Source organism: Nerophis lumbriciformis, linkage group LG09 (assembly GCF_033978685.3).
Source record: "Nerophis lumbriciformis linkage group LG09, RoL_Nlum_v2.1, whole genome shotgun sequence".
NCBI classification, from domain to species: Eukaryota; Metazoa; Chordata; class Actinopteri; order Syngnathiformes; family Syngnathidae; genus Nerophis; species Nerophis lumbriciformis.
Window position 1 is genome coordinate 17,759,713 of NC_084556.2, and position 26,961 is coordinate 17,786,673.

At 39.2% G+C, this 26,961-nt stretch overlaps 1 protein-coding gene across 1 annotated transcript in view; it reads right to left on the minus strand.

Annotated features, from left to right (window-relative positions):
* Positions 1–26,961, minus strand: part of nrg2a (neuregulin 2a) — a 236,168-nt gene that overhangs the window by 35,308 nt on the left and 173,899 nt on the right. The window contains exon 5 of the mRNA XM_072913761.1: positions 6,469–6,568. Coding sequence (XP_072769862.1) covers positions 6,469–6,568 — 100 coding nt within the window. The remainder of the gene's footprint in view (positions 1–6,468; positions 6,569–26,961) is intronic.

Sequence of the window (26,961 nt, forward strand, 5' to 3'; positions counted from 1 at the left end):
CTTCGAGGTGTAGAAATCTTTATTTATAATTGAATCACTTGTTTATTTTTCAACAAGTTTTTAGTTATTTTTATATCTTTTTTTCCAAATAGTTCAAGAAAGACCACTACAAATGAGCAATATTTTGCACTGTTATACAATTTAATAAATCAGAAACTGATGACATAGTGCTGTATTTTACTTCTTTATCTTTTTTTTTTTCAACCAAAAATGCTTTGCTCTGATTAGGGGGTACTTGAATTAAAAAAAAATTCACAGGGGGTACATTGCTGAAAAAAGGTTGAGAACCACTGACCTAGTATATACAATAATATAAACCAAGTCATTGTATTTCATTTAGGATTATTTCATAACTTCATTTAAATAAAAATATATTTTTTGTCTTTTTTAGATACAGTCAATAAATAATGTGAACGAATGTGAATGTATCATAACATGGAAATCTAAGAGAACGTGTTGTGAATGAGGATGCTTGTGGACCTGGAATTTTTTAATTTTTTTTACACATTTTTATTTTTTTTTTAAAAACAGTTTTTCCGACGTATTACATTTTAGACGATTTCTCTTAGTTATTATTTCTCCGGCTGTAGAAAAGACCCGCTCACAGGGCACAGAGGAGGCGTCAGTGCGACACAGTTGGCGTATCGGTCACGTGACCAAAACAGCTCATGATCGGTCACGTGACTTTCTAAAAGCGGTACGCGCACCGACACAGGGTTTCGCTCTATGAGCTCGACGCATGCGCCGATGCATCGGTGTTGCCGGACCCATCACTAATAAGGAGCAAACATTCCCTGGAAGTGGACGACGCAACGTTTTGCAGGTGATAAATACATCAAGATGATGTTTGGTAATAATGCATTTTACTCCCCTTAAAAAAGTGTTGTAGGATAAATCCTATAAAGCTGCCATTCCAAGGCAAAATATTTCAAGAAAAAGGATATATCTTTCTTCGCATATATTATAAGTGCAGTTTTGTGACATTAGGAAGCACGTTATCATAACTCAAGCCTTCATCAGGACTATTACGTCTGTATGTTTGGACCACAGAACCATATTTCCTCATTAAAGTGCCGTTAAGATGAACGGTTGCTCTTTTAGGAGCACCGACATTCCACTAGGATACACAACGAGTCCGCCAGTCCGACAAAAAGGTCACTGGCGGCCGATTTACTGGTTTCACACGATGCCTCCCGGGGGAAGTGTTACCGCTGATTAATCTAATTTTTCACCCGGACTGATGAGATGACGGAAACTTGGCCTGCAAATGACACAAGTCAACTAGAACGACATAATCGAATAAAAATCAGTGGTGCAGCTGTGTATAATATTATCACACTTTTATAGCAACACATTGTCTTTGTCATATGCTTCTCTTTGGACTAAAATAAACACATCTGCGTGTTGAAAGAGGCCCTATGTTTCCAAATAAACCAAACTAACAGGTTACAGCTAATGGATTTGGAAACAAGATCAAATGTCACAGTGTAAACACAAGCCAACCACAATCCAATAACAACCAGTGCAATAACTACAGTAATATACACTATAAAGGGGTATACTATGTTTTTACTATCTTTATTCAATGTGGATTGTGGTATTGTACACCTGCACTGTATCATTTTTATTTCTACCCAGCCTAGAATTATTATATTTTATCATATTACCAAAGGCTTTCTTTGTCGCTGGCGGCAACAATATCTACTGTATCAATAATGATATTGTTTTAATCAATATAATATTGCTATACAATGGATCCTAATTATTGTGATGCATTATTACATACTGTACTGTATTGGTACAAATATAAGAATATACGTTTTTTTAAGATCCATTTTTAAACAAATATTTTTAAAGTCAACAAAAAAAATTATTGGCTGCTCGAAGAGTCAATGACTATGCTACATAAATTCCAAATATCTTAAAACTAGAATCTTACTCGATAGTCTTTGAGGGACTTTTTCCCAGCAGGTCAATGATTCCTGTGTGTGAGTGAGAGGAAGAAAAGCTCTGAAAGAAAATAAAATAGCGTGACTTGCTGGTTTGCATACGCAAATCTCTAGAATCCGTATATAAGAAGACAACTTTTTTCGAGGGGAGTCAATACGGTTGGGCTATTTAACTAAATTGTTTTGTGGGCCACATTTCCAGAAAGCTAAAGACCGGGAGGCCGTACTTCTTCTTTCACTATTAGTCTTATTTTGTATATTCCGGAGAACCAGCGTCCTCTGCAGTAGACATTTGAGTTTGGTCTATTATTTTTGTCACAGGAGTGTTCTGCTGTTTTTAAGGACCTTCTGCAAAAAAAAAAAACTGGTCAAAGGACATCTATATGACAGCACTCTAGTACCTCCAGGTTCTGTAACAGCTTCTTCCCTCCAGCCATAAGACTCTTGAACGCATCATAATAATCCCCTCAATTCTCCCCAAAAACGGATTAACTCGCTGGACTATAAAAACAATATAACATACATCTGTAAACGTGGATACATATGCCAAAGTGCAATATATTTATCTGTACAGTAATCTATCTATTTATATCTGCACCTTATTTTGTAAATGCAAACACTCTGCACCTTATTGCTCTTTTATCCTACACTACCACGAGCTAATGCAACAAAATGTTGTTCTTATCTGTACTGTAAAGTTCAAATTTGAATGATAACAAAGTAAGTTTAAGTCTAAGTCTCTAAGTGTTTGTCATGTCTGTGTAATCATGTTTTGTTTTAGTCATGTTTTGTTTTGTTTAGTTATTGGACTCTTCAGTTTCTGGCTTTTCACTCCCTTGTCTTGTTTCCATGGTTACCCATTAGTTTCACCTGTTTCACGTTTGGACTCATTGTGCACTCTTGTTTGTCACCATAGCAACCCATTAGTTTTCACCTGTCACGTCACGCACCTGTTTTCGTTAATCATGTCTGTAGTATTTAAGTTCATTGTTTTCAGTTTGTCTTCCTGGCGACATCCCGCATTTATACTCTCCACACACCCTTATGACCCTTGCTGCGCTTATTCATGCCGTTTTTTCATCCAAGTAAGTTTTCTTTATTCATGCCATAGTTTGCAAGTTTTGTTTAATTGTTCATAGTTTCTGCCAATATGCAAGTTATGTGTTTATAGTCTAGTTTTGTACCTTCGCCATTGTGCGCGCTTTTCGTTTGTTCCTTTTTGATATATAGTGTTAAAATAAATCATGTATTCACCTTCACGCCATGTCTGGTCCAAATCACTTGCACCTCGGGAGAACAAACCACGCCACAGTCCCAGCCGTGACAGTGTTTTTAAGAATCTGCTGCAAAAATGTGAGCCTCTCACAAGTTTTTTGAACTGGACTCATGGGTTGAACAGCCCAAATGATGAAAAAGATAGGACCTAAAATGAAATCTTAAGTAACACTACTAGTATAACTAGTCAAGTTGAAGCAAGCTACAGCAACACCTTATGTACATAATTTACAATATGAAAAAAAATATAATTGCCAGAAAATAAAGGACTTAAAGGGTTACCTTGAGGAACGCCTCTGTTATGTTAATAACAAGTTTGGACCCTGCGTTATGTTAAAATGTCAATGCAAGAATATGCAATTGGGTTTACAGTGGTCCAAGTTCTTCTATACAACAGGAGCACTCTAGAGTTTTTTGAAATTTCCTGCAAAAATGGTTGTCTCCCAAGTTTTTGAACTGAACTAGGATTTGGGCCACAGGCCGCCAGTTGATTATGCCCTGCAATACAGTATTGTACGAATAAATACGCGCAAATAGGTCCCTTGCAAGAGTACCTAATAAAGTGTCTTGTACACAACAAAGCTAAAGACAAATTTGGAATTCATCACTGGAAACGAGCAAAACGATGCTTGCTCGTGGATCACGTCTTAACCTCTGCACCGCTTCCAAAACTGAGAGTGAATGAGTCGGGGATAAACACAGGGGCGAGCTGTCTGCACCACTTGTTTAGCCGGTGAGTAATACCCGCTGATGCCGGGCCTATATTGAATGAGATGGCTGTGGGGGCAACAAATCCCCCGCGGGCCTTCACTGCATTATCCAACTCTTCTGGAGCCATGCCCTGGGGCTGTGAGTGAATTAGCTACAGCAATTGAGTTATTGCTGCCTCCAATTTGTACATAGCGTATTGAACGGCTGTTGCAGGCATATCCGCAATGCTCGCTCGTCCATGCATCGGGTTGGGTTGGGGTTGAAGGGGGGCAACTGAAGCTTTGCCTACCCACAGGCCTACAGTAAGTAGTTGTGATAGAGTGGCACATGGTCCTTTACTCCGAGAATGACGTTTTATGAGCTGGGAGAGATTATTAGTAGTGCAACTTTGGATTCCGAATTAAGAGTGGAACCTCGGAAGCATAACCACAGCTGGACAAAAATACATTTGACCACATTGTTTACAGTCAACGTCATACTCAACTTGAACCTAACATCCCAGCACACATTAAAGGATTAATTCTAGTGGGTATTTTCTTTATTTTTGGGGCTTTTTTGCAAAGAGCCGCACACTGAAAAATCAAAGCCAATTTCATAGATTTCCCTTTCAAAGCCAATACAATATAAACGTTTACATACACTTGTAAAGAACATAATGTCATGGCATGTCATGTCATAGAACGTTCTGACAACAGAACTTTCCTCCAGAAGGTCCATGTGATGTCAGATGAAACAAAAATTGAGCTGTTTGGCCACAACACCCAGCAATATGTTTGGAGGAGAAAAGGTGAGGCCTTTAATCCCAGGAACACCATTCCTACCGTCAAGCATGGTGGTGGTAGTATTATGCTCTGGGCCTGTTTTGCTGCCAATGGAGAGTAAATGAGACAATGAAAAAGGAGGATTACCTCCAAATTCTTCAGGACAACCTAAAATCATCATCGGATGTTGGGTCTTGTGCGTAGTTGGGTGTTCCAACAGGACAATGACCCCAAACACACGTCAAAAGTGGTAAAGGAATGGCTAAATCAGGCTAGAATTAAGGTTTTAGAATGGCCTTCCCAAAGTCCTCACTTAAACGTGTAGAAAGTGCTGAAGAAACAAGTCCATGTCAGAAAACCAACAAATTTAGCTGAACTGCACCAATTTAGTCAACCAGAAGCTTGCCAGAAGCTTGTGGATGGCTACCAAAAGCGCCTTATTGCAGTGAAACTTGCCAAGGGACATGTAACCAAATATTAACATTGCTGTATGTATACTTTTGACCCAGCAGATTTGGTCACATTTTCAGTAGACCCATAATAAATTCAGAAAAGAACCAAACTTCATGAATATTTTTTGTGACCAACAGGTATGTGCTCCAATCACTCTATTACAACAAAATAGGAGTTGTAGAAAGTCACGACATTATGTTCTTTACAAGTATATGTATACTTTTGACCACGACTGTATACATGTTCTAAAGCTTTGGGTTATTAGTAGGGGTACATGATAAATATCATACAGGTTATAATCATGTCGATATCAGGACGTCATACCGATAAATCCGATAACATTAAACAAAGCTGATATTACCCATATTGTGCTGCAGGTGGGTTAGGGTGAGTAAATTAAGCGCTCCTTTCCTGATCTGTCTCTTAGCATATTGCAAACAATGCCTTCTTCACTGTTAAAGAGGAATACATTTCACTATTGCTATTTGCACCAAATGTTCTGCAAACATTCCGCCAGGAGGAAAAGAAGATCGCTCTCCAACACATCAACCCTTATCAGCCAACTGAAAGGCCAGGATCGGTATGACCGTATGCTAAATAAAAAACATGTTGTTTTTATGATAATGTCAACTGGATCCTTCCCACTTAAGCGTGCAGGTCACGATCCCCTTTGCCAAGGACCTTCAATGTAAGCAATGGCTCTATTTACCTCATTGGGGGCCCCTAATAGGCATAAATATTTGTTCCCTACTAAAGCGGTGACTCATGACGTTTTGAAAGGGCTTTTAATGTGCGGCCCTCCAGTTGTACACTAAACGGGACTTAAAAGGATGAGAACGGCAACGCCTCGCTCCATTATGAGCGCTGGAATACACAACAGGTGGGCAGTTAGGCAGCATTTTCCTTTGATGACTTTCTGCTGCTGAAAGAAAGAACAACAGGAATCAAGTGCTCTCAAAACAACACAAAAGGATGAAACCGATACGTGACATGCTGAGGGATTTCATTTCAACTGGTGGAGAAGAAAACAAGTGGAAAAATGTCAAAGATATACTGTATATATATATATATATATATATATATATATATATATATATATATATATATATACATACTGTATATATGTGTGTATATATATATATACACACACATATATACAGTATGTGTATATATGTATATATATATATATATATATATATATATATATATATACATATATATATATATATATATATATATATATATATATATATAAAGAGAGAGAGAGAGAGATTTTATTTTTTATTTTTTTTAAGGCCAACAAAAATAGATAAACTTACTTGCAGGAAAGCCGGTTTATACCACGTATGAAGAAACAGTCGCCGCCATTCACACAGAAGGCCTTGTCTGTGTCATTGCATCTTCTGGCATGGCCTGAGCCTGGAGATAGCGTTGTGGTTCCAGTAGAGAAAAAAAAAGAAAAATGTTAGCACAAATATTATCTTTACCACTATTACATTTTTTCAATGGTTTTATTTAGGGATGTCCGATAATGGCTTTTTGCCGTTATCCGATATACCGATCTTGTCCAACTCTTTAATTACCGATACCGATATCAACCGATACCGATATCAACCGATATGCAGTCGTGGAATTAACACATTATTATTATGCCTAATTTGGACAACCAGATATGGTGAAGATAAGGTACTTTAAAAAAAAAAAAAATGAAATAAGATACATTAATTAAAAACGTTTTCTTGAATAAAAAGAAAGTAAAACAATATAAAAACAGTTACATAGAAACTAGTAATTAATGACAATGAGTAAAATTAACTGTTAAAGGTTAGTACTATTAGTGGACCAGCAGCACGCACAATCATGTGTGCTTACGGACTGTATCCCTTGCAGACTGTATTGATATATATTGATATATATTGTAGGAACCAAAATATTAATAACAGAAAGAAACAACCCTCTTTGGGGGAGGGAGGTTTTTTGGGTTGGTGCACTAATTGTAAGTGTATCTTGTGTTTTTTTATATTGATTTAATAAAAAATTAAATAAATAAATCAATACTTTTTTTTTTTTAAACGATACCGATAATAAAAAAAACGATACCGATAATTTCCGATATTACATTTTAACGCATTTATCGGTCGATAATATCGGCAGGCCGATATTATCGGACATCTCTAGTATTATTTTATTTTGACATATATATATCCATCCATTTTCTACCGCTTATTCCCTTTGGGGTCGCGGGGGGCGCTGGAGCCTATCTCAATATATATTTTTTTAAATGTATGTTTCAGATGAAGATATTTGTTGTGTATTATCTTTGCAAAGAATACTGCTACTGCTATTTTACTGTACTGTACTGTGCTGTGTCGTTTTGATGAACTTTTTCATAGAACTTTATCAAACTAAAACAGTACATTGATAAGCAGGATTCCGAATAAATGTGCTAATACAGTTACTACAGTTTGAGTCACTACGGCATCAAATGCACCTCTCAGAATCACAATGTCACGTCTGTTACCCTTCATGAACCAGAAAGTAGCCATTGACTAAGAAACACACACAAATACACTCCAACATTTTTTTTAGCTATTCACTTTTGGGGGTGGTCTGTGCTCTATTCTAGTTATAAAGGTAAATACAGAGTAAATGCATGATGCTAGAAACACTTCCTGTCAGCGTGGGAATTCAGTACTATACCTGACCAATGGCTCCATACCAAAAACACACAAACACTTTTACTGTTTCACCCCAAAATCCTGCTACGTCTTCTTATTCTCCGGCAGACTGGTTAAGTATGAGATGCTAAGAAGTGGAGTAATGATGAAAAAAAGTATGGGAACTGCTGGGATGGGTGGGGCATTGCCTTGAAAAAATTTAAAATACATTTATTTATCGTACTTTTTGGGACCATTTGCCGCTACTTTTTCCTACGCTTTGAACACTGCGGCTTATAAAAACGGTGCGGCTGATTTATGTTTTTTTCTTCGCCAACAGCCATAATGTTTTGTATTCAACAAATAGTTTTCAACATCGACAGACACACTGTCGGTGTGGTATTGTGTGTTATTGTTTGTTCTATGGCGCCATCTTTTGGACGAGTTTGCTCACTTGAGGGTTAAAAATATAATTCCTGTTTCGTGCCTTAAATCAGAAGTATAACCTGCTTATTCGACGACTGGACTATAGTGTTTCTGTTCAAAAGGATTCTTAATTCAAGTTACTCCAAGCAATGATTGTAAGTTTTACAATAAAACTAAAACAATTCATACTTACTAAGCCATCCCATGTGTGATGTCTGTAGGAGTGTTTTCACGCACATTTGTACATTTTGTTTGAACAGCTGTTTTACTATTGTGTAACACGGACCGTTTGGAAACAATTAAGGTTTCCAACATCTTTCATACTGGTATACATCTGCGGCTTATCCTTCCGGTGCGGCTAATAGATTGTATTCACCTGATGTCACGTTCAGCTCATGTCGCCATAGCGTTCTGTCTGGCATTTTGCCTTTCTCGGTGAAAATTGCCCTATACTTGCGTTGTTTTAGGCTGTTAGAACCGTTCAAATCGTGTAAAAGATGTGTTTCCTCACAGTTCCTTGAGAGGTAATCTCTGGCACGCACCCCCGTCCAAGGGAGCAAGCAGAGTTGAAGACCACACAAGTTTGTTTGATATACCTTTAACGTTTAGTATCTCCCATTTAATTATTATCTTGATGGCGTTCTTAAAACGCGCATTTTTGCTACGATTGTTTCGTAAACCACCAACTCAGTGAGTCTAAATAAAATGAATCAAATGTAAGCAACACCTAAATGAGGTACGTTTTGACCGAAGGCAGCAATAATAAATGAAGCTTTCTGGACATACACAACGTGGAGATCTATAGTTATATTTTGATAAAGACGGGCAAAAACACGCTACTCGTAACGGCGCGTGCAACAACAATAAGGCAACACACATGGCTGTAGACGCGAGGCAACCTTACCCGAGCAAAAGTGATGCATATTTATCCGGGAGTGTCTTGATACCAATTTCCTTGACTCAGCCACACACGAAGAACTTGTCGAACGCCATGCTTTTCCAAGTTTTAATCAGTTTTGTCGTGAAGACTGACATCTGAAGCACCAGATAGAGTAGTTCGACATGTCTGGGAAAGTGGCCGACAGGTAATCCTTGAGATCACTGGACAAATCTTTTTTTGAATACGTATATTGATGGAATCCATCGCATGGTCTGCATTTTTTGCTCGTATCTGCTTTCAGTTGTACGATCCAGGCCCCTTGCGTGCTCAGACAGTTCGCACTCTGTTTGAGGCACAGTAGTCATGTTGGTTTGGTGGCTCACCACTTTGTTTACTTCCGTTCTAAAGCCACATGACTGAATACAACCTATATATGAAAATTTTTTTATTTCTTCTAAAAAGTAGTGGGTGTGGCTTAAATACCGGTGCGCTCTATAGCCTGGGAAGTAAGGTACTTTTCATTTAGAAGTTAGTTCCTTTGATCTCTGTAAGCTCTTTGAGAATAACATGTATTATTAAAGTTAAAGTACCACTGATAGTCACACACACACACGAGGTGTGGTGAAATTACCCTCTGCATTTGACCCATCCCCATGTTCCACCCCCTGGGAGGTGAGGGGAGCAGTGAGCAGCAGCGGTGGCCGCGCTCGGGAATCATTTTGGTGATTTATCTCCCAATTCCAACCCTTGATGCTGAGTGCCAATGGGTCCCAATTTTATAGTCTTTGGTATGACTCGACCGGGGTTTGAACACACGACCTACCGATTTCAGGGCAGACACTCTAACCACAAGGCCACTGAGCAGGCCTTGTGGTTATTATCATTACTATTATTATTATTAAATGACACATGAGGTTGGTGCCGATCTGGATAAAAAAATTAATCGGCATTGTGTTCCTAATTTTTGTGAATAATGGACAAAATTACAAAAAACGGCTTTTCCACGTACTGTTTTTTTAGTGTGATATGCATTAGATGTATTGGATCATTCATCATCTCAGTAGAATTTCCTTCCCTCGCATGACCCATGTGCATCCAGTAGGGGCCCCTACTGTAGTGCCCCCGTCCACGAGTGTAATTGTGTCTCTCAGCAGTGTTGACACTATCTCAAGAAGTTGTATGAGCAAAGATAAATATTTCCTTGACATAGCGTAGGAGTTGTTTATGCGCTGACTCAGATCCTTGGAATGGCTGAAAATGTCACGTATTTGCACTTAATCCCTCCCGCTGAACAGATAGACTATGTTTGAGGTGAAGGCTGATAATCAGGAGGCGTAGTTTTGAGGGAGAAAGGGGGGGGCGAGTGTTGAGATGTGAAGGGTGGCAGGATCGGGCTTGAGAGGCTCTTGAAGGTTCTGACACGTGACCGCGACTGTTTACCTGCAGTCAGGTGCTGTTAACACCGAGGAAGAGCGTGACAGTTTGTTGGTGGGACGTGGACAAATTTCCGAAAGCGGGTTCTGTACGAGCGCAATAAATCAAACTCAACAGCTGGGAAGTGTGTTTGGATTCTATTCAGTTGGACCAGTGATGTGCTCTCTCATCAGGACAAGATGTCACAAGATCCCATTTGTTACATCTCCGCTTGGAGAGGAAGAGCCAAAGGACAACGTTTTAGCACGGAAAGTCATGCACGGTTTTCTCTATTGTTTATCATGGAAGCTGGAGCCTATCCCAGCTAACTTCAAGGGTATAAAACATCCTCTGGACTTCTGGTTGCCAGTCAATCACACACAGTCCCAGAAAATGAAATGTAATGTATCCATGTACAAGTATGTAGAGGTATCGTTTTAAGCCATTTGAACTGGTTGGTTTGTGTGTTTAGTACAAAAAAAAGCATACATCTGATTTGTGGATAAATGGCAATCCCCAGGTAGTTTTCACACAAGCATTTACGAAAAATAATTGAATAAATAAAGTCAGTGCGAGCCAGACATATGGACCTCGCAGGCTAGATTTGGCCCGTGCATCGCCTTTTGGGGATGGCTGCAGTTTCATAACCCCCCTTGAAACTTGGCAGAGCGTGAGAATGTCATTTTTTATATTCATACATGAGAATAACAATTTTGTAAACTGTTATTTTCCAGGAATTCTTTGTGTTGACATGCACAGACTACTGTCGTCTCTCTACTTGGCGGATGTCTGCTGCACCCTACCGGCTGATTTCTAGTTAATAACATAATTGCCTAAAATGAGAGCTGTCAAACAATTGCATTCTTTAATCAGATTAACCACACTCTTGAATTTAGATTAATCCTCATTAATCACAGTTGCTACGGAAGCATTGCTTAACTCTTAACTTGTGCTTTTGTTGTTTTGTTTTGGATGTACTAGTGGCATTCTTGCAAGCCGTTGCCTCAAAAACAAGTTTACATGTTACATGTTGTGGTTCATTAAGAACATTAATTACAGCAATCTTTTCAAATTATCTAGTGCTGTCAAATGATTGTTTTGGAGATTTTGATTACAATTAATTTTAGATTAATCACCATTAATCATTAGCCATTAATTACTCAATAATTTAAATCAACCAAAAAAAGACCCCAATATTTTGACACAATGCATAATATTGTCAGAATGTTATGCTTAATATTTCTTAAATGTTTTACTTGAATGCACATCTATTTATTTATTTGATGTTTGCATTGACCTGATCACTGACCATATAAAGACCTGCGATGCCATTTATTTTATCTGCACATGCTCCTACATCTAAACCACCTACGGTTTAGGTGTAGGAGCATGTGCAGTTAAAATAAATAGTATCTATCTAATCGAATCACCAATAAATGATTAGGTATCTTAAATGTATTGGATCTTTTGCTTGTGAATAGGCATATTGGTAAATATTGTATCAGGTAGAGATACCCATTCCTAACATACACCATACTTGCCAACCCTCCCGGATTTTCCGGGAGACTCCCAAAATTCAGCACCTCTCCCGAAAACCTCCCGGAAGAAATTTTCTCCCGAAAATCTCCCGGAATTCAGCCGGAGCTGGAGGCCACGCCCCCTCCAGCTCCATGCGGACCTGAGTCCAGTGTGCGCACACAAGGAGACGAAGCAGAAGAACGAGACCATAGTCTAAGAGCGCAGGGGAGACACTTCTCCAGGGCTGATGTATGCTCGGGGCAGTGGGTCTCCACAGCGGACGACTTTAGGGTGAATGATGAGTCCAGCGATTAGTTGCAAATCTTGCTTTATTGATTGCTTGCACACAGCCAATCCAACACAAAACCAACTAGTCCCTCCCCGCACTCACGCTACGCTCCCTCTCTTCTCTCGCCCACACAGTCACTGACGTCACTCACCTCACATGCTGTCACCTATTAAAGGGCCACACACACACATACTCTACTCTCATAACACACAGTACAGTTAGTAGAACAACTGTGTTGTCATTACTGTGTAATTGATAGGTGCCATTGCCCCGGAATTGTATTGCATTGTATTTTCAAGTACAACAATGAGTAGATGAGTGTTATGTGTGTGTATATGTGTAAATAAATGAACACTGAAATTCAAGTATTTCCTTTATTTATATATATAATAAAATAAATAAATATGTATATAGCTAGAATTCACTGAAAGTCAAGTATTTCATACATATATATATATACATATATGAATGAAATACTCCAGTTGGTGAATTCTAGCTGTAAATATACTCCTCCCCTCTTAACCACGCCCCCAACCACGCCCCCCACCCCAACCATGCCACGCCCCGCCCCACCCCCGACCACGGCCCCCACCCCTCACCTCCTGAAATCGGAGGTCTCAAGGTTGGCAAGTATGACATACACAGATATGATAAGAATTGTTGTTTCCATCCATCCATCCATCAATGTTCTACCGCTTGTCCCTCTCGGGGTCGTGAACCCAAAGTGCGGAGGACAGCAAGCCGCGTGCAGGTAAAATGACTCTTTAATTCCAATATCCAGGCAAAATACAAAACGGGGTTGTGCAGCTGGGAAAGCGCATGTGACGCTGAAGGCAAACTTAGCATAGCATAGAGACATGAACAAGAACCTAAGTAGTAACGAAGCGCCAGCATTAAACTGTCGCCAAAGGTGAACAATAATCCCACACCGAAGACAGAGTAACACTGGCCTATTAAGCCCTCTGACTAGCGATCAGAAGCAGCTAAGGTGAGTGTCTTGATCAGTAATCAGAGGCAGGTGAGTTTGATTAGCGCCCCTTGCAACCAGAGATAAACATTAAAGGGAGCGCTGAAACAGAAACAGAACCTCAAACACAGATAAACCACAATATAAACAAACAAAGCATGACCTGTAGGGTAGGTCATGACATGAATATTTATAATGTTAGTGTTAATATAACGTGCCGTGCAGCACCAAAAGCTGCAATGTATCCCATTGGACGTTAAATGTCCTCATGTCTTCCAGTACATACTGTAAGTGGAATGTTAATGTGAAATATAAAAATGTTGTTAAGTTACATTTTGGGCATATTTTCCACAAATGTTGCCAAATACAAGAAATGTTAGCATGTTCTGAATATTTTTTGTGCGTGTTCCGCTAACCGAAAAATCTTGTGTTGTATTACAAACGTCTAATTCACATAATAGCAATGATAGTGCCTGCACATGACATTGTGTTTACCAGTGACGTGCAGTCAGGGGAGGCAGGTGAGGCGGGGCCTCACGTGCCAACATGGAAAGAAAAAAAATGTAAAAAGAAAAAAAAATTATGAAATTGTTATATGTATCCAGTGATTATACTATAAAGTTATTTTCCATTTAACTTCACCAGTTTTAGATTATTTTTATTCAAAATCGCTGAATTTTCACATTTGCCGTTCAAATACTGAGAAGAGACTTGCGGTGATCAGCAGTATTGGCTAACTGCTGGCCTGCTGTGCAGTGAGACCGTATTGCTATATGAATGATAATATATATTTCCATAGTTTAGTTAGCTGAGGTATATAATGTACAGTGTATTTTGTCAACAACTGTATGTGTAACGTATTTCTTGTGCTGAGCAATCATAAAACGGCTGCGAAGACGCACTGGCTGAGGCTCGCAGTAATTCCGCCTCCTGGTGGTAGAGGGCACTAGTGATCCCAGGGACCATTTTTGCGACTACTCGGCTGCAGAATAAGTGACAACAAGCAGCAACAGTTAGCAGCGATCGTTTATTTTTTCCTCTCGCCTGGACTTTTAACATGGAGGATTACATATCTAAAATAAAACAGTTTTCTAAACTGGACTTTCAATCGAAGCAGGAGGTAATAATTAAAGGAAGATCTCCATTGAGACAGAGAGACTTTTAAAACTGAAGAAAGATAAGGAAGACTTCTATAAACAAGTTATCGATGCTTTTGTTCAGAAGCGGCGCATGGACTTCATTTATAAGTAAATGTAAGACCATAATAAGGTTTTTTTTTATTAAATGTGCTTTTTGTGTGCTACAGTTTGTATGTGTAAAGTTAAAGTTAAGTTAAAGTACCAATGATTGTCACACACACTAGGTGTGGTGAAATTTGTCCTTTTGCATTTGACCCATCACCTTGTTCACCCCCTGGGAGGTGAGGGGAGCAGTGGGCAGCAGCGGCGCCGCGCCCGGGAATCATTTTTGGTGATTTAACCCCCAATTCCAACCCTTGATGCTGAGTGCCAAGCTGGGAAGAATGCTGGTATGAGCTTTTAAACATAACCCGTTAACTGCTGACAATCAAATGGTGAATAAGATACTCTTTAGGGTTCATATGTTTGTAAATCTGACTGTGATGAAGTCAGTGCCTCACCAGCCATCAACCTCACCACACGTCACTGGTGTTTACACATATAAATCCAGTGACTGGAAAAAAAAACATGTAGAGAACCAACTAATGACGACTCCCTCATTGCCACTCACACCTGATCTCCGACTGGAGTGCTGGCTTGTAAAACGGCTCAGCACAAAAGCGAAAGAACCTGAAAACATTGTAAAAACACTGCTACGCTGAAAATAGAAAACGCTAACAGACGCAAACAAAACAAGCGAGCTGACATCTCAATGGGCGTCTCCATCTTGGCCAGATAAGGGGAAACATTCTGGACTGAGACACTCACACATAATCACCTGTCCACCTGGTTTACATGAGGGTGGACCTTGGGTGGAAAAAAATGAGAAAATGCTGAGGACCCAGAAAAAAATCCCACATGGAGACGGAGAACATGTAAACTTCACACAGAAAGGATCAAGGCTGGGATTTGAACCCTGGCCATGTTCTGCTGTCAAAGTTTACTACTTCCCTTCATGCACCATACATCTTCCTTGTTCGTCTTCAGATTATTTTCTTCTAAAAAGCAATATGTGTCATTGGACATGATAATAGGAATACTTAAACCATCACGAGTTGACTTCCAAGTTCTAATTTCACAATCTTTTCCCACATATATAATAATGTAAAATGAATAATCTGTCCTAGACTCAAACTGACATTGAAAAACCTTTACCCGATCAGATTATGTGTCCTACATGTGTTATGAACACTTGTTAACTGCTGTATGATAAAACAAAAATAATGTTAACTTACTCATACTTATAATAGCTGTTGCAAAGGGTCTAAAATCTCAACAGCCAATGTTTTGAGTAACATTTAAACATTTCCAACCATCATAAATGTGTAAAAAATAATCCAACCACTGTATAATAAACAAATTAAAATACAATTACTCCGTTTTCGACAATACCAGTTGCATAATGTATACAAAGTTAACAGGCAATGTTTTCAGTGACAGATAAACATTTCCAACTATCATGAATGTGTAAAACTAATCTAACCACTGAATAATAAAACTAGAATAAAGTAAAACCACTCACACTTTGACAGAGGTGTGATGGAGAGGGAACAAGACTAAATCAGGTAATTGATTGATTGGTTTATTTGAATAATCGAGTAATCAGATAAAATTAGGGGAAATAGTTGAAATAAAAAAATTAAAAAATTCTGTTTATCATAATGTTGAGTCTTTTTTTCCCCCCAATAAATGCACTTCATCAACATTGAAAATGTGCTTTTAACATGTGTGCATTAATAAGAAAAAAATGAAAAAAATAAGCCTACAGTGTTTGCTGCCACACAGATCATGGCACCCACATGTGTGTACTATTGCAGCGGCAGTGCAAATGATTCATTGTAGCAACAAAATATAAACCCACAGCGTTTTTGCTATCAAATTAATCTCTGTTAATCGTAGCAGCACTAGTTGGCAGAGTGATACTGTCACCTAGTGGTGTTTTATAGGTACTGCTGTGTGTTTCACAGTACACACTGTATAGTAAAAGTATTTTTTGGCTTAAAATTATTGCTGTACAGTAAAGGCCAAAAGTTTGGACACATGTTCTCATTCAATACATTTTCTTTATTTTCATGACTATTTACCTTGTAGATTGTCACTGAGGGCATCACAACTATGAATGAACACATGTGGAGTTATGTACTTAACAAAAAAAAGTGAAATAACTGAAAACATGTTTTATATTCTAGTTTCTTCAAAATAGCCACCCTTTGTTCGGATTACTGCTTTGCACACTTTTGGTATTCTCTCAATGAGCTTCAAGAGGTAGTAACCTGAAATGCTTTTCACATCACAGGTGTCATAGTTTCGATGCCTTCAGTGACAATCTACAATGTAAATAGTCATGAAAATAATGAAAACGCATTGAAATGAGAAGGTGTGTCCAAACTTTTGGCCTGTACTGTATATAATGGTCCAATATATTTAGGTAATTTGTATTTAATTTATTTTTTATCATATTGTACTAAGCAGTCAAACGCCTTTTTGTGTGCCACTTCTGATTCTATGGTTATCATCACACTTCTTTCACAATCAATGACAGACCTTCTGCTGTGGCTCCATTAAAAACAACAACAACAACAACAACAACAAACCATCAAATAGCCCCCCAAAAAAATCATTTATAGAGCAAATGATTTAAGCTCAGTGAGGCTAAGTCTCACATATTGATAGTTTTGAAGAAACTTTTGAGAGGTAAAAAAATCCAAACTGTACAACTTCTAATCGGTTTAGCTGAATGAGCTGGCATCTCACATTGACGCAGAGAAGCATAGAACAAAAGAAGGGTCATTAATCAGCAGACTCTTGCGTCACACTGACATCATCAAGGTGTACTGAACATGCTGTCAAGTGAGTGCCCTTTCCTGCTTGAACCCACCAAATATGACAAGTGATGACACACTGAGAATTATGGGCAATATTTATCATGAATGAACAAATCACTCATTGAGCTCCGCCTCCCATCCCCTTCGGCAAATTGGGCCGAGGGCAAATTAATGACATTCCTCTGATCGGCATTGAAAGGAACGACTTCCTGCCATGTTTGGATGATAACATGTTGCCATGTACATCAATAGACACTAGTAAAACTTTGGCACAGTCTTGCAAAAACGTCGGTGTAGACTTTTTTTTATTTTTATTCCCAGCTTGTTTGGTGTAGCTACTCAGTAGAAACAAAGGTAACACTTTAGTATGGGGAACATATTCACCATTAATTAGTTGCTTATTAAAGTAACAAAGACTTAATTTAGAGTTATTTGGACACGAGAGGAACATATAAGGGTTAGGGTTACTAATAAGAAATAATTCTGAGGTTATTGAGGGAAGACTCTTAGTTAATGGCTTAGTGCTTGTATAATAAGGCCATGCAGAAAAGGCATTAATAAGTACTTCCATCCATCCATTTTCTACCGCTTATTCCCTTTGGGGTCGCGGGGGGCGCTGGAGCCTATCTCAGCTACAATCGGGCGGAAGGCGGTGTACACCCTGGACAAGTCGCGATAAATAAGTACTTAATAATGACTAATTAAGAGCCAATATGTTAATAATTTGTATGTTAATAAGCAACTAATTAAAGGTGAATATGTGTTCCCCATACTAAAGTGTTACCGAAACAATAGATTAGGCAAAGATCCTCACTTTCATTTGCTTCAACACAAACACTAGCTTTCTGTATTCACACACTCGGGAGCACAAATACAGAACAAAACAACACGTGTGTACATTCACACCTGAAATTCCATTCTAATCCTGAATGTGGCCATCAAGATTTATGCTGTATTTATTGAGAAATTAAGAAAATCTTTATCTTAGGTTACTCACTCTTAACCTGACTCTCGCCAGATCCTTGTAGTTCGCTGAGCTCCACACTCCACTACAAGGATCTGGCGAGAGTCAGGTTAACTCACTCTGACTGTCGCCCACAAAAACCTATAATATTATCATAAAAATGTTGCCTAATTATACAGTGCATCCAGAAAGTATTCACAGCGCTTCACTAGTTCCACATGTTATGTTTCAAAATTCTAATTCAGCATAAAGACAGTGTTAAAGGATTTTTTATTGTGCAACTCTATTTAAAAAATCACATGTATATAAGTTACAGCCTTTGCTCAATACTTTGTTGATGCACCTTTGACAGCAATTACAGGCTCAAGTCTTTTTGAATACGATGCCACAAGCTTGGCACACCTATATTTTGGCAATTTCGGCCATTTCTCTTTGCAGCACCTCTCAAGCTCCATCAGGTTGGATAGGAAGTGTTTGTTTTCATCCAGGATATGTCTGTACATTGCTGCATTCATTTTTCCCTCTATTCTGACTAGTCTGCCAGTTCCTGCTGCTGAAAAACATCCCCACAGCATGATGCTGCCACCATCATGATTCACTGTAGGGATGGTATTGGCCTGGTAATGATCGCTGTCTGGTTTCCTCCAAACATGACGTCTGGCATTCACACCAAATACTTCAATCTTTGTCTCATCAGACCAGAGAATTTTGTTTCTCATGGTCTTAGAATATTTCAGGTGCATGTTGGCAAACATTCTACTAGGAAATGGCCAAGTCTACCATTCAGGCCTGATTGGTGGATAGCTGCAGAGATGGTTGTCCTTCTGCAAGGTTCTCCTCTCTCCACAGAGGAATGCTGTAGCTCTGACAGAATGACCATCAGGTTATTGGTCACATATCTTACTAGAAGATGATGAATGCAGCAATGTACAGAGACATCCTGGATGAAAACCAACACTTCCCATCAAACCTGATGGCGCTTGAGAGGTGCTGCTAAGAGGAATAGGCGAAACTGCCCAAAGATAGGTGTGCCAAGCTTGTGGCATCATGTTCAATAAGACTCGAGGCTGTAATTGCCTCCAAAAGTGCATCAACAAAGTATTGATCAAAGGCTAGGAACCCTTATGATTAAATTATTATTTTTTATTTTTTTGTAAATTTGCAAAAAACAGTTTTCTCATTGTCATTATGGGTTATTGTCTGTAGATTGTTGAGAACAATAATGTATGTTTTCCATTTTGTAATAATGCTGTAACATAACAAAAATGTGGAAAAAGTAAAACTCTGTGAATACTTTTCAGATGCACTGTAGCAAACATTACATACATTACTGTTCGTACTAGTTTTTAGTAAACCCTGCACCTGCACGTGCTGCGTCGTTTACCTACGAAAAAACAAAAACTTTTTTTTTTTCCTACAATAAAAGCTCCAAATAACGCCTCAACTGAGTTTGCCACCAAGTCTGCGATTGCAGGGTCAGGGACGGACTGACCACCGGGATTACTGGGAGTTTTCCCAGTGGGCCGACTATAAAGGGCCGATCGCTAAACCACAGTTTATCTATTTATCTTTCGCTGTGCCTTGCCTCGATGTACCATAACTCTCCCAGTTTGGCCTGTGGACATGCCACTGCAGACCCGTGAGCCACAACTGAGAACCAAAAATAGCTTGTAAAACGTCAAATGATAAATGACAGGGTGTTCTACATGAAGTTTTAGCGTAAACTTATTTCCATCCCTTTCCTGCTACGTCACTGTGAACAGAATATAAAGTCAAATCTCACCCTGTAACTCATCAAGCCAAAGAGGACCAAAAGCCCCTGTGGTTTCCCATTCTGAGGGACGCTGGTGGCCCATTTTCATCATAGGCCACATCGCTGTCATGGAAGTGTACAGAGGGCCCCTTCCTGAAATTATTCAGTCCCATCAGGATCTTGCAATGTTGCGATCGCGCCAATTTAGGCAAATTCAACCAAATTCAACCAATAAATGAAGTGCGGCCTTGCAACCTTACCTAATCCCTGCATATGTTCCCGCACTTTTGGCCAAACATCAACGTTTATGGCAATCAAATTTGTCCCAGCAGCACTGAAATACAACACGACCGTCTAACCAATCAAATGTCTCCCTGCAACACCAGGGTCAATTTTGTCACATGTTATTGAAAATGCTGCAGCGAAATCAGGCTTTTTAGGACACAACTATTCCAGGGGGGAAAAAAACCCGCAAAATCCCAAAGGGACTGATTATTACACTATTGCCCCTTCATTTGTTTTTATTTAATCATAGTTTACCAACAGACTGATGGAAAACTTGCTTTGGAATCAAAAGTCATAGTCAAGCAGATATTTTTATTTGGCTGGTGTAAAATTTAATTTGAAAAGGGTTTCAATGACAAAAAAAAGAGATGAGAATAGTTTATTGTGGAATTAAAACTGTGTTTGCATGCATTACACTTTTTTCTGTGAAAATTGAAATACATTTAGATGAAATGCTTTAGTGACGGACATTGTTTTCAGGCTTTGGCAGACCATGTAAAATGATGTGGCGGGCCAGTTGTGGCCCTTGCGTTTGACACATGTGGTGTAACGATTTGTGTTTCTGCTTTTTGAAGCAGAGGGTGCGTGACCAATCCCCTAATCAGGATTATGTGAAAATCTCAAATGAGTGGAATAAAGTCTACGTTTCACAATGTCGTATTTGTTTTTTTTTGTTTTTTTGTTAATTCAGTCATTTTTTACTAAAATAAATGATTGGATGATTTGTTTCCCATGTATTTGTATAAATCCAAAACATGCGCTGAAATAAATCCAGGTCAAATAGTAAAAACATTTTGGCTAAAAAGTCCAGGGGCAAATGTTTGTCCCTGCCCAGCAGCTCCTCAGCATCCATGTTGTGACTCTCTTTGAAGGAGATAACACTGCAGTGGGCGACTGCCCCGACTGTCTGTGAGGCCATGAATCTGTACAAGCTCAGTCCTTACTGTAGATTGAATGAGCGCGAGGAAGGCAAGTAAAGGATGAGGGTGACGTTGCGTGTGTGTGTGCGCGCATGTGTGTATGTATGCGTGTGTGTGTGTGCGTGCGTAGGTGTGTGCGGTGAGAGTGACGTCGACATCATGAGTGTGTGACGCCCGTAGTAATGCCAGCCGTAAATGCATCCCAATAAAGAACAATCTCAGAAGAGGGTTTAAAGGGGAACATTATCACAATTTCAGAACGGTTAAAACCATTAAAAATCAGTTCCCAGTGGCTTATTTTATTTTTCGAAGTTTTTTTCAAAATGTTACCCATCACGCAATATCCCTAAAAAAAGCTTCAAAGTGCCTGATTTTAACCATCGTTATATACACCCGTCCATTTTCCTGTGACGTCACATAGTGATGCCAACTCAAACAAACATGGCGCATAGAACAGCAAGCTATAGCGACATTAGCTCGGATTCAGACTCGGATTTCAGCGGCTTAAGCGATTCAACAGATTATGCATGTATTGAAACGGATGGTTGTAGTGTGGAGGCAGGTAGCGAAAACGAAATTGAAGAAGAAACTGAAGCTATTGAGCCATATCGGTTTGAACCGTATGCAAGCGAAACCGACGAAAACGACACGACGGCCAGCGACACGGGAGAAAGCGAGGACGAATTTGGCGATCGCCTTCTAACCAACGATTGGTATGTGTTTTTTTTGGCATTAAAGGAAACTAACAACTATGAACTAGGTTTACAGCATATGAAATACATTTGGCAACAACATGCACTTTGAGAGTGCAGACAGACCAGTTTTCATCAATTAATATATTCTGTAGACATACCCTCATCCGCGCTCTTTTCCTGAAAGCTGATCTGTCCAGTTTTGGAGTTGATGTCAGCAGGCCAGGGAAGCTAGGGTCGATATTCTTCTCTTGATCATCTTTGGTGGCATAAGGGACGGTGGTGTGAACCAAGACATCCAGGGGGTTTAGCTCACTCGTCTGCGGGAACAAACTGTCGCCATTGCTTGCCGTGCTACCGAGGTCCTTTGTCCCTGAATTGCTCACACACTCCGGCAGATTCAATGGGGGTCTGGCGGAAGATTTCTTTGACTTTATCGTTGGAAATGCATCTGCTTTGAGTGTCGCAGGATATCCACACATTCTTGCCATCTCTGTCATAGCATAGCTTTTGTCGGTAAAGTGTGCGGAACAAACGTCCAATTTCTTGCCACTTTCGCATCTTTGGGCCACTGGTGCAACTTGAATCCGTCCCTGTTCGTGTTGTTACACCCTCCGACAACACACCGACGAGGCATGATGTCTCCAAGGTACGAAAACAGTCGAAAAAACGGAAAATAACAGAGCTGATTTGACTCGGTGTTTGAGAAAATGGCGGATTGCTTCCCGATGTGACGTCACGTTGTGAAGTCATCGCTCCGAGAGCGAATAATAGAAAGGCGTTTAACTCGCCAAAATTCACCCATTTAGAGTTCGGAAATCGGTTAAAACAATATATGGTCTTTTTTCTGCAACATCAAGGTATATATTGACGCTTACATAGGTCTGGTGATAATGTTCCCCTTTAACTCTGCACTGACATTTTTGTATAATATACAATAAAATCTAACTTTTAAAAGTTTATAAGCTGTTAGGTTTTGCGGCGCCAGACTATTATTTTTAGTGGGCAAAATGGCTCTTTTAAAAGTAAACGTTAGCGACTCCTGTTCTATAATCACCAGGCGTGTGGTCTACAATTACACACGTCTCTAGTTAGCGCAGGGTTGAAAAACATACATAGCTGGCTGTAGGCAACCACCTGATGTACTTTTTTATTACCTCCACAGGATGGCAGTAGCTGCATTTGAAGTATCATGAGTGGTCATTATCCAGCAATGTTATCTACCTTTGCATGCGCTTTTAAAATGACGGTTGTGCAACTGAGCTCTTGGTGTGAAACTCATGCGTGTTGCATTTGCGGTACTGTTGTTTACAAACAATTCGGAAGTTCATAAGCCATGAATGCTGGCTCAGCAGTATTACAAAAGGGGATTTTTATGGCCTCATTCGTCACTGTTTACATGACACATGAAACGTGACAAATTTGGTGTGTGCACTCTCCACTTTAGCCGCCAGATGGCAATGGAGTGTTGAATATCTTTAAATGTGTTTTGTGGCAATTCCAATTTTGACCACAGTGCCAGTTGCTTGGTCAGGGGTCAACAACCCAACATGTTGAAAGAGCCATATTGGACCAAAAATAAAAATAAAAATATGTCTGGAGCCGCAAAACACAAAAAGCCTTATATAAGTGTTATATTGAAGGCAACACATGATGTAAGTGTCTATATTAGCTATATTAGCCTATTATCAAAATGAGTATGTGTCGCAGGCTATCGCAAATCTTCGTTGAAGAAATGTTAAAATGTAATATTCATTCTACACATTTTTACAAAATTGGAAAACATTAGTACAACGGAGGCTTCTCAGAGAGTGAGATAACTCCTGGAAATTACTTGCTTATAATGGCCAAAGGTATAGATGTGTGTGTCCAAGTTAAAGGAAATGGCGAGCTGTCTTCTTCTAATGGATTTATTGCAATCGTTGCAAGTTGGGTAACGTTTGTTGTGGTCTATAACGGCACACAAACTACTATCACAAATGCAACCAATATTACATACAGATAAAATGTCATGAGACATGCAAATATGAATTAAATACACAGAGGACATAAGTAAAGAACATTAAATGAGCTCCAATATACCTACAAACAGGGCATAATGGTGCAATATGGACATACAGCTAGCCTAAATAGCATGTTAGCATCGATTAGCTTGCACTCATGCGGTGACCAAATATGCCTGATTAGCACCCCACACAAGTCAATAACATCAACAAAGCTCACGTTTGTGCATTCATGAACAGCGTAAAAAGTTTGGTGGACAAAATGAGACAAAGACGTGGTGGCATAAAACACGTCTTTCTGTGGCAGCGTTGGAAAAAGTTGTGCACGTAAACAAACTGCAATGAGTTCAAGGACCGCCGAAATTAGTACAAAACGGCGCTCGACAAATACTCTCATCAGTGAAGCATGTTTAATATAAAGAGTGAGATTTCTAACAATTGGGGAGGTTTGTGTTATGTTTGTCCTCCTACAGAAACGCCCCCCACCCTTTTTCACCCAAGTGAAAGGGTGACAAAGGTAATGGACATCGCTTGAGCCGCAGCAATCTATGAAGACTATGGTGCAGCGCACTGTGCCTTAATCTCTGAAAAATGTACCTTATTTTTAAATGTGGATGTTGACAAATATGTTCTGTTTGATGCTGTGTTGATTATACATACACATGATTATGTGGTTAAAAAGAGCAACTTTCTCATGCATTATCAACCATCAAGTGAAAAATTACCTGTCAGGTATCTTCAAACAGTTAGTATAGTTTTACTTGGAGTTGTATTATGCAGTGGTTAACCTCTCCTAACACGGTGTGACCATGATATAACAGTCTCACTATATGATCCCTAACCTGCACAGACCTCATCGTTACACCAATACATTCACAGTATCTGTTTCCCTTAGATGCAACCTTGTAAACGTAATGGGACATGTCAAATGGGAGCATTATATTTCTCAGACAGGAAGATTTCTCAGTGGCACAACAAACAATATTAAACAACATTAGACCTTTGTCTTCTGGAAAATAACTTCCATGTTCCACCCCTGAAGTGCTCTTTGCCATGCATTCCGTATGGCAGGAGTAGATATCAATTAGATCCACAACCAAGACAAATGACTCGTTTTACAGCAAAAATGTCCCAAATAAATGTAAGAGTTGAAGAAACAAACATTCGGGTGCAAAAAAAAGAACTTACAAACACACTCATTGCATAGCAAAATGTCCATTGTCTGATGTCTCGATTCCCTCTGTTGTGTCTTCAGATTACCGTATTGACCCGAACATAAGATAACTTTTCTTTGATGGCAAATGTTTTGGAAATATTTGTATACATTTTTAAGATAAAAATACATCTTAGCTGCACGATAGTTGATCACCATGATCTTAAACATCAAGGCCGCGGAACAGCAGGCTTACACACACACATGCACCCACAAAAATACACGCCACATCCACATACCCCACCCCCATCCAACACCCTTGACGCGAATCCCTTCGGGGTGATGGACGGATGGGCAGCGCCTGAAGAGCTGCAGCCTCCCACCGTGACCCACACTCCCTCCCCTCTGTTGCTAGATATCTTGAGATGTATGTTGTAATATGTACTGTATGTGCTTTGCTATGGAGGTTTTTTTTTCCCACTCCAGACTGGGCCCCCTTAGGAGCCCAATCTAGATTGTATTTTTTTACTCATCCTTCCCCAGCGTTTACCTTTTCCCCATCTTTTACGGGGCGCCTTGTGGCGACCAATCAGCATACTTGCCAACCCTCCCGGATTTTCCGGGAGACTCCCGAAATTCAGCGACTCTCCCGAAAACCTCCCGGGACAAATTTTCTCCCGAAAATCTCCCGAAATTCATGCGGACCTGAGTGACGTGTCGACAGCCTGTTTTCACGTCCGCTTTCCCACAATATAAACAGTGTTCCTGCCCAATGACGTTATAACTGTAGAATGATCGAGGGCGAGTTCTTGGTTTCTTATGTGGGTTTATTGTTAGGCAGTTTCATTAACGTCCTCCCAGCGCGGTAACAACACACAACAACAGCAGTCACGTTTTCGTCTACCGTAAAGCAGTTTGTCTGCCGTAAACAGCAATGTTGTGCCACTCTTAAACAGGACAATACTGCCATCTACTGTACATGCATATGTGACAATAACATCTAGGGCATTTAGAGAGTGCAGTGCACAACTGCGCTAACAACAAGGAGACGAAGCAGAATGCATCATCAGAGAGGGTGTTCAGCATGGTTAGAAAAATAGTGACAGAGAATAGAACAAGGATGGACAATTCAACCCTTAACTCAACAATGAGTAGATGAGTGTTATGTGTGTGTATATGTGTAAATAAATGAACACTGAAATTCAAGTATTTCTCTTATTTATATATATATATATATATATACATATATATATGTATATATATATATATATATATATATATATATATATATATATATATACCGGTGTATATATATATATGTATATATATATATATATATATATATATATATATATATATATATATATATATATATATATATATATATATATTGTCACACACACCACCCAGGGGGTGGTGTGTGTGACAATCATTGGTACTTTAACTTTAACTTAATTGTTATGCTTTCAGTTGCAAGCAACCATTTGAGTTACAGGCATCCCTGCCAGTAAGATGCCGTAAGATCCGACCAGAACACCTGGTCTTACTCGCTGGCATTATCTTTTCAAAATTCAAATTGTTTTCAAAGCACGCAAAGGAACTGAGTGTGAAGGACAGTGCCAAGATAATGTTGACTGAATTACAGAAAGAAATAATCAAAAACTGTTTTTATACAGTATTATTGATCAAAAAGTTATTTTTTTCCGTTTTAAAAGACATGTTACTTGTTAAAATTGTGGTGTTTTGGGGGCCCCGAGCACCAATTGAAAGAAGATGTTTGTTTGAGATACAAACATTTTGAGTCAAGAGCTCTCTCACAGAACTAAAACAAAAGGGAACATATGATGACTTTCGACTTATACCGTATTTTTCGGACTATAAGTCGCAGT